This window comes from Trachemys scripta, chromosome 1 (genome assembly GCF_013100865.1).
Source record: "Trachemys scripta elegans isolate TJP31775 chromosome 1, CAS_Tse_1.0, whole genome shotgun sequence".
Lineage (NCBI taxonomy): Eukaryota > Metazoa > Chordata > Testudines > Emydidae > Trachemys > Trachemys scripta.
The window spans coordinates 314226791-314235874 of NC_048298.1; the positions used below are offsets into that span (position 1 = coordinate 314226791).

The 9084-nt window shown below is 45.4% G+C and overlaps 1 protein-coding gene across 2 annotated transcripts in view; it reads right to left on the reverse strand.

Annotated features, from left to right (window-relative positions):
• The window catches only part of CFAP300 (cilia and flagella associated protein 300), a 29186-nt gene extending 21103 nt beyond the window's left edge, over positions 1-8083 (reverse strand). Inside the window, exons 1-3 of one of the 2 annotated variants that reach the window (XM_034758897.1) lie at positions 7953-8083; positions 6110-6191; positions 4517-4589 (exon numbers count right to left, since the gene is read on the reverse strand). In XM_034758897.1, coding sequence (XP_034614788.1) covers positions 4517-4589; positions 6110-6187 — 151 coding nt within the window. In that variant the 5' untranslated portion in view covers positions 6188-6191; positions 7953-8083. Of the gene's footprint in view, positions 1-4516; positions 4590-6109; positions 6192-7800; positions 7927-7952 lie in introns of those variants that run through there. The other variant, XM_034758896.1, reaches the window with a different exon arrangement.
• Between the last annotated feature and the right edge of the window lie 1001 nt (positions 8084-9084).

Below are 9084 nucleotides of genomic sequence, written 5' to 3' on the forward strand. Positions count from 1 at the left end.
GGTGGGTGCAAAACTCTGGTTGGAAAACCATTCTCAGAGAGTAGTTATCAGTGATTCAGTCATGCTGGAAGGGCATAATGAGTGGGGTTCTGCAAGGATCAGTTCTGGGTCCAGTTCTGATCAATATCTTTATCAATGATTTAGATAATGGCACAGAGAGTACACTTACAAAGTTTGTGGATGATACCAAGCTGGGAGGGGTTGCAAGTGCTTTGGAGGATAGGATTAAAATTCAAAATGATCTGGACAAACTGGAGAAATGGCCTGAAGTAAATAGGATGAAATTCAATAAGGACAAATGCAAAATACTCCATTTAGGAAGGAACAACCAGTTACACACATACAAAATGGGAAATGACTGCCTAGGAAGGAGTCCTGTGGAAAGGGATCTGGGGGTCATAGTGGACCACAAGCTAAATATGAGTCAACAGTGTAACGCTGTTGCAAAAAATGCAAACATCATTCTGGGATGTATTAGCAGGAGTGTCGTAAGCAAGACACGAGAAGTAATTCATCCACTCTACTCTGCTCTGATTAGGCCTCAACTGGAGTATTGTGTTCAGTTCTGGGAGCCACATTTCATAAAGGATGTGGACAAATTGGAGAAAGTCCAGAGAAGAGCAACAAAAATGATTAAAGGTCTAGAAAACATGACCTATGAGGGAAGACTGAAAAAATTGGGTTTGTTTAGTCTGGAGAAGAGAAGACTGAGAGGGGACATGATAACAGTTTTCAAGTATATAAAAGGCTGTTACAAGGAGGAAGACGAAAAAATGTTTTTCTTAATCTCTGAGGATAGGACAAGAAGCAATGGGCTTAAATTGCAGTAAGGGAGGTTTAGGTTGTACATTAGGAAAAACTTCCTAAGTGTCAGGGTGGTTAATAACTGGAATAAATTGCCTAGGGAGGTTATGGAATCTCCATCATTGGAAACTTTTAAGAGCAGGTTAGACATACACCTCTCAGGAATGGTCTAGATAATTAGTCCTGCCATGAGTGCAAGGGACTAGACTAGATGACCTCTCCAGGTCCCTTCCAGTCCAGTTCTATGATTAGAAGTTAATTATATACTAACTTTTCTCCAGATCTATTACTATTTTAGGCAGAAGCTTACACATACACCTCTACCTCAATATAACGCTGTCCTCGGGAGCCAAAAAATCTTACCGTGTTATAGGTGAAACCGCATTTATATCGAACTTGCTTTGATCCGCCGGAGTGCGCAGCCCCACCCCTCCAGAGTGCTGCTTAACCGCGTAATATCCGAATTCGTGTTATATCGGGCTGCATTATATCGGGGTAGAGGTGTAGCTTATGACTGTGATGCTTAATTAAAGTGCAGCTCCACACTTTCAAATACACAGGGTAGTTGGAGCTGAAGATCTGCAAATTTAAGGAAGAGTAAGAGAATGCTGGAAGATCATCAGCTTGTGTTTTCTTACTATACTTTTCAGAAAAAAATTTACATGAAAACTAAGTGGAGAAAAATGAGCCCGCATACTTAACCGAAAAAGGTAAGCAGAGAGAAGGAAGGCAGGTTTTAAAGAAAGAGTAAAATGTGATGGAGTATACTGACCATTCAGTGTTCAGAGAGCAAACACTTCTGGTTCATGGAAATAAAATGCATTACTCCTGTGCTTACCACACCAAGATGTGTTCAGGACCAGCAGGAGTTAAAAAGCCGGGATGCTTGGCAGGTGACCCTTTGACCCCAGCAGGAGGTATGTAACCTGCTGACCTTCCCTGAGAAGGGGGCTGGAAAGTCACACAGGCAGGTCAGATAGCTTAAGAACTCTTGCCCAAAGCAGGAGAGAGGGAAGATTACCTTGATTCAGTCTATTATATTTTCTTTTGCTTGCTACAGTTTGATGACTGGGAAAGAGGCAACTAGCAGGGCTGTGTTGTGTTAAAGGCCAAATACAGTATCCTAGGAAGATGAAACTTTGCAGATAACAAGACAGAGTGTCTGGTGTCAAAGTACGGTGGGGAACTTCCCTGCCCATTCCACAGAGAGCAGGAACGGGGAAACACACACACACAGAGTAACTGCATGCATGCAGGTACGTGTAACACCGACAGGCCCCAGTCATCAGCAGGCGGGATCGAACCGAGGGGACTGCTGGAGCTTAGTGCATGAGCCTCTACCGCATGAGCTAAAAGCCAACTGGCTGTTAGCTAAGGCTGTAGAGCAGACTCATTTTCTTTTTTTTCTCTCTCCTCCCCCACTAGATGGGACAGAACTCCACACCCAGGAAATGTGTGGATTAGACACGCACGCACAAACACACACAGAGTAATTGCAGCCAAACCAAGTTGCAGAGTGCAAATTCTTGAGGGATAATACCTTTGTCTTCCTAAAACACGGAGCCATTGCTCTGATACCAGTATGATTCAGACCTTATAAATACTTAATTAGACACAAAATTCTACTGTATTACCATTTGCATTTTCTTGTGGTGCTTTTACAATCTCTTATATATGGCTGTATATATTATAGGATTTTGTCCTGCACTCATGTTTCATTTCCTTTTTGATTATGCTCCTTTAAGGTCTTGTCTTTGTTATAACACTTCGCTGAGTCTGCGACCAGTTAGTGACAGGGCACAAGGTAATTAAACATGAGTTTAACCTTGTGTCACTTTTACAACTGGCACAGCCTACCACTTGGCTTTCGTCCAACAGCTAGGTCATGCTTATATTATTCTCTAGTCAGGGCCCCCATAGTGCTCATGTAACCATGTTAGTTTTACCTTAATCACAGTTAACTCATGCAATTAACTCAAAAATATTAATTGCGATTAAAAAAATTAATCGCAATTAATCACACTGTTAAACAATAGAATACCAATTGAAATTTGGCATGCTTCTATGCTGATGACTTGCTAAATAAATAATGCATTAATTAAATTTGTGACTGACCTCCTTGGGGGAGAATAGTATGTCTCCTGCTCTCTTTTACCCGCATTCTGCGATACATTTCATGTTATAGCAGTCTCAGATGATGACCCAGCACATGTTCATTTTAAGAACACTTTCACTGCAGATTTGACAAAATGCAAAGAAGGTACCAATGTGAGATTTCTAAAGATAGCTACCGCACTCGACCCAACATTTAAGAATCTGAAGTGCCTTCCAAAATCTGAGAGGGATGAGGTATGGAGCATGCTTAAGAAGTCTTAAAAGAGCAACACTCCGATGTGGAAACTACAGAACCCAAACCACCAAAAAAGAAAATCAACTTTCTGCTGGTGGTATCTGACTCAGATAATAAAAATGAACACGCATCAGTCTGCACTGTTTTGGATTGTTATCGAGCAGAACCTCTCATTGGCATGGACGCATGTCCTCTAGAATGGTGCTTGAAGCATGAAGGGACATATGAATCTTTAATGCATCTGGCACATAAATATCTTGTCACGCCGGCTACAACAGTGCAATGTGAACACCTGTTCTCACTTCCAGGTGACATTGTAAACAAGAACCGGGAAGCATTATCTCCTGCAAATGTAAACACACATATTTGTCTAAGTGACTGAATGAACAAGAAGTAGAAATGAATGGACTTGTAGGCTCTAAAGTTTTACATTGTTGTATTTCTGAATGCAGTTTTTTTTGTACGTAATTCTACATTTGTAAGTTCAATTTTCATGATAAAGAGATATTACAGTACTTGTATGAGGTGAATTGAAAAATACTATTTTGTTTTTTATAGCACAAATATTTGTAATAAAAAATAAATATAAAGTGAGCACTGTACACTGTGTTCTGTGTTTAATTGAAATCAATATTTGAAAATGTAGAAAACATCCAAAAATATTTAAATAAATGGTATTCTATTATTATTTAACAGTGTGATTAATCGCAATTTTTTTTATCACGCAATTAATTGCAATTAAGTTTTTTAATTACTTGACAGCCCTAAGCAACAAAGAGTCCTGTGGCACCTGTAATGCTCCAATACATCTGTTCCAGACTAACACGGCTAGCCCTCTGATATTTGACAGCCCTAGTTAGTTCTCTTCCTCCCAACTCTCTTTGCAGTAGGACAATTCAGAGAATATCCCCCAAATGTTGTGGTTGCCTCTCTGAGACTCTTCTGGACACTGCACCCTGGTGAGGTAGTAGGCACGATTACAACCACTCCTGACACACAATTGTGTTGTTGGGTGTGTGGGCAGTGTAACCAAGTCAGCAATCGATTTACAAAAACAGTTTTACTTGTAACATATGTGGGACCTGAGTCTCCTTTATTATTAAAGAAATGGGCTAGCCTTAAATATCAGTGAGGAAGTTTACCGTTTAACTGTGACAATTTAATGACAGAAATTAGATTAATGGCCCTTAGCAACGGTTTAAAGGAAGGAGATTCCTTTTAATGATCTTCTGCTGCAAATTTTATTTCATGAGGGTGAAGGTACAGATCTGAATCATGTCATTGTTACAAAACATTAACTGGAGAAAATATAGTTACCACAGAGAAAGATTTAAAAGACTAATTTATTCTAAATTTATTTACCTAGAGTAGTCCACTGTCCAGAAGCTGTAAGCAATTTCAAATTGGCGCTAACATTTGGATCATTAAAAAATGCCTAAAATTTCAAATTAAAAATGAAAGTTAACAAAATGAGATTCATAATATCAACCAAAGCAATAAATTACATTTCTATGACAAATTTTAGGGCCCAATAAATAAGTGGCTTCAGTATGATCTCTGAGTTTGCATACCCAAAAATTACATCCCCAAGTTTATGCCTTTGCAATTTTGACTAACCAATTTTTTTTTAAATATATCCACAAAGGTATTTATGTATGCAAATTTGAGGTTTTCAGTCTGCAAAACATCAGTTGTCCCAAACTATGCCGGGTGCTTGGCCTGATTAATTTTTGCAGAATGACAAAGTTTTTCAGAATAGGGAATTATCAGAATGCTTTTTTCTGCAGTATAATCAAAATCCATACATAATTTTCATACTTTCTGCAGACCAAAGTTAGAAAAATAAACCATAAATTACTATATGTAATCTCTACAATTAAACTAATTTATCATTTTACCACTACAAAAAAAAGTGTTAAGGAGACAGTAGATGTGTCTTTAATAAGTCTTCGTCAATTAAGATGTAGAATAATCCCAGAGGGAGCTCAGATGCTTAGCTACATTTCTAAATAGAGTTTTTCTTTTATGTTACCACCTGATTGTGAATTAATCTCCAAGAAAAATCAGCTGATGTTGTCAAATGTCTATTCAACAAATAAGAGAGGAAACCAACCTACTTTTACACTAAACAGATGCATTCTCGCTACTAAATCAAATCACTTCACAGAGGTGAATATATCCTCTTTTATACACAAGGAAATTGAGGAACACAGAGATTAAAGACAAAGGGCCTAATATTCAGAAATACTAAGCATCTATAAGACCAACTGAAGTCAACGAGAACTGCAGGTTCTCAGCACCTCTGAAAACATGGCCTCACTTCTTCAGACTTCTGAATGCACATGCATGTCTAGCTTGTGCATATAATTACTGTGATTGAGCAACTGATTGCATTAACTGCATATTCACATGCATTTCTGAAAATCTAGGGAAGGCCTACATGACTATCTCCCAAATATCAACAGAGAACTAATGGCAGCCAGGACCAGAACCAACCAGAGTCCCATTCTTTAGCTCTTATGTTGCCTCATGGGACCAACAGAGAAATGTTAACATTGCCTGTAAAATACTATCATAGTATTACACAGCTCACCAAAAATATGAGCACCCCACCCCCAATCAGGGCCAGCACAACCCATTAGGTGACCTAGGCAGTCGCCTAGAGCGCCACAATTTGGGGGGCAGCAACTGCGGCGGTATTTCAGCGGCGGGACCTTCCGCCGCCTCTGTGGGGGGCGGCATTTTGGGGCGGGACCTTCTGCCACCTAGGGCAGCAGAAAAGCTGGCGGCGCTTCTGCCCGCAATCCACCTATTATCAAATTTACGGTGACTGTTCGCCACTTGTAAAAGCATAATATAGCAGATATAATGGGAAAGTTTAAGTGTTATTCCAGCACAAAAAAAGTTATAGTTCCTTTAAAAAGGAACCATTAAATGTGATAGATTTATAACTACCTTAACAAATTCATCCTTTTGATAGGCCTTAAAATGTTGGTCAAAACTGAATGCTTGCACGGTGATTCTGCCATGCATGGACCTGAAACCCAGAACATGATAAGTAATAATATTAAAAAACACACACACTGGACACATCCCTTTAGAATATATCAGCAGTTGAAAATTATCTAGATATTTTCTAGCCCAGGCACAAAAACCACACTCTAACCCTTTCATGACAACTGTTGATTATTTTTTTCATTATATTTTATTCATCTGTCCAATAGATTAAAAAATTACTCTTCTAGGGCAAGAAGAATTTTGCAAGGCTGATATCTATACTATTTTATTTAAAATAACAGCAATTAACTTTGCTTCAGGAACTGTCCTCCAAACAGCTCTTTACATGCCTGAAAAACACTGAAAAGATCTGCAGTAAGTCAAGCTCTGGACTCACCACAGTTTTACTGCAAAACAAGGTTGATGTTAATTAGGGTTGCCAACATTCTGATCACACAAACCGAACACCCCTGCCCCACACCTTCCCCGAGTCCCCACACCTTCCCTTTACCCAAGCCCCGTCCCTGCCCCGCCCCTTCGCTGAGGCCCTGCCCCCTCACTCCATCCCCCCTCCCTCCATCACCCACTCTCCCCCACCCTCATTCACTTTCACCAGGCTGGGGCAGGGGTTGGGGTGCAGAAGGGGAGTGAGGGCTCCGGTTGGGGATGTGGGCTCTGGGGTGGGGGCAGGGATGAGGGGTTTGGGATACAGGATGGGGCTTCGGGCTGGGGCATGGGGGTGCAGGCTCTGGGAGGGAGATTGGGTGTGGGAGGGGACTCTGGACTGGGGCAGGGGTTTGGGGTGCAGGAGGTGGTATGGGGTCCCGGCGGTGCTTCCCGTGGCTCCCAGAAAGTGGCTGCCAGGTCCCTGCAGCCCCCTAGGTGCATGGGAGGCCAAGGAAGCTCTGCATGCTGCTCCCCTCCCCTAGTGCCAGATCCGCAGCTCCCATTGGTCACGGTTCCCGGCCAATGGGAGTTGCGGAGCCACCACTCGCGGTGGGGGCAGCATGTGAAGCCTCCCTGCATGTAGGGGCCGCAGGGACCTCACAGTCGCTTCCAGGAGCTGTGCAGAGCCAGGGCAGGCAGGGAGCCTGCCTTAACCCCGCTGCTTCACCGGCCGGACTTTTAAAGGCCTGGTCAGCGATGCTGCCCAAAGCCACCAGGGTCCCCTTCGACGGGGCATTACGGTCGAAAACTGGACACCTGGCAACCCTCACGTTAATCCGTATACCCAAGGGAAAGTGTAACATCAATAACCTCTTCATCCTCCTTCCCAGCAGATCCCAGCCCCTCCTGCCCTGCAGCCCACCCCCTTCTCTCCCCTGCCAGCAGATCCCAGCTCCTCCTGCCCTGCAGCCCTCCCCCTTCTCTCCCCTGCCAGCAGATCCCAGCCCCTCCTGCCCTACAGCCCTCCCCCTTCTCTCCCCTGCCAGCAGATCCCAGCCCCTCCTGCCCTGCAGCCCTCCCCCTTCTCTCCCCTGCCAGCAGATCCCAGCCCCTCCTGCCCTGCAGCCCTCCCCCTTCTCTCCCCTCCCAGCAGATCCCAGCCCCTCCTGCCCTGCAGCCCTCCCCCTTCTCTCCCCTCCCAGCAGATCCCAGCCCCCTGCGCACCATGCCCCCAGGGAGCTAGCAGCGTTTCCCCCTCCCACCATTTGCGGAGGCGGCTCTGCGTGTCCCTGTTCTCCAGGGACGGGAGGGTTTTCTCGGGGAGATAGCGGAAAGCGAAGCGCCGCTCGGACCCTTCATCCCCGGCAGACATGTTCCTCCGCTAGACGCCGCACTGGTTACCATGGAAACGCACCCAGCACGTGGTGCTCTGGTTTTCAGCTTCCCCCCGGGTGCTCTGCCGCGCTGACAATGGTTCCGCTGCCCCCAGGGGCCGCGCTAGCTTCCGCTGCACCTTGCGGCTAGGAAGCGAGGCTCTTGAGCCGGCTCAGCTTCCTGCTCTCCCCGCTTCCTAGGCTGAGCGCGCTGAGATTCCCCCCCCTTCCTTGCCTCTCTCTGTCTGCAAGCACATACAATACTGTGATTCAATATGACCAGGCAGCTGCCCCCTAAGAGGTCAGCAGGCATCTGGCCGGCTGGACCAGGCTTCCAGCCCTGGTTGGAGCTTCCCCAGCCAAGCCCTGGGCACGGTATTGGCAACCCCCAGCCTTTCAAAACCCGGAGTCAAGCCCCCCTCCCATTATCATGAGACTGTTGTGCAAATAACTCATTCTGGCTGCTTGGTCTTGTGGTGTCTGAGCCATCTGGCTGCACTGAAGTCACCTCAAGTTTTTCCTTGCAACCATAAAAGCTAGTTGAAGCATTTTATCCCCTGACTCCAGGAACTCTGGCGCTAAAGGAAAACATCAGCTCTCCTGAGAATTGGCAATTGTGGAGCCTTGTGAAACCTGGGAAAATTCTGTTTTTCATCAAGAATGAAGGGAGCATTTTCCTGCATGACCATTTCTCACCGTTTCCATTGCCAATCTGCTTTTCCTGAAAAGAAGGCCTTATTTTGTGCCAAATCCACAAGCAACATTTTACTCTTCTGTTGTCTCGTCAACAGACTCCAGCGTTGGAGTTTTCTGTTTTCAAGCAAAAAACCTGTGAATATTGGGGGGTGGCGGCGGCGGGGCGTTTAGGACCATATTTGATTTTTCAGTTATGGGCTGGATGCCAGCAGGGCCGGCTCTAGCTTTTTTGCTGCCCCAAGCAGCAAAAAAAAAGCGCCGAGCCCCCCAGCCGAGCGCCGCCTCCCGAGCCCACCAGCCGAGCACCGCGCCGCCCCCCGCCGAGCGCCGCCAGAACCCCCCCAGAGCGCTGCCCCCCCGCCGAGCGCTGGAGGCCACCCCCCCCGCGCCGAGCACCGCCGGAACTCCCCCCAGCGCCGCGCCGCCAGAGTCCGCCTCTGCCCCCTGCCGAGCGCCGCCAGAACCCCGCTCCAGCGC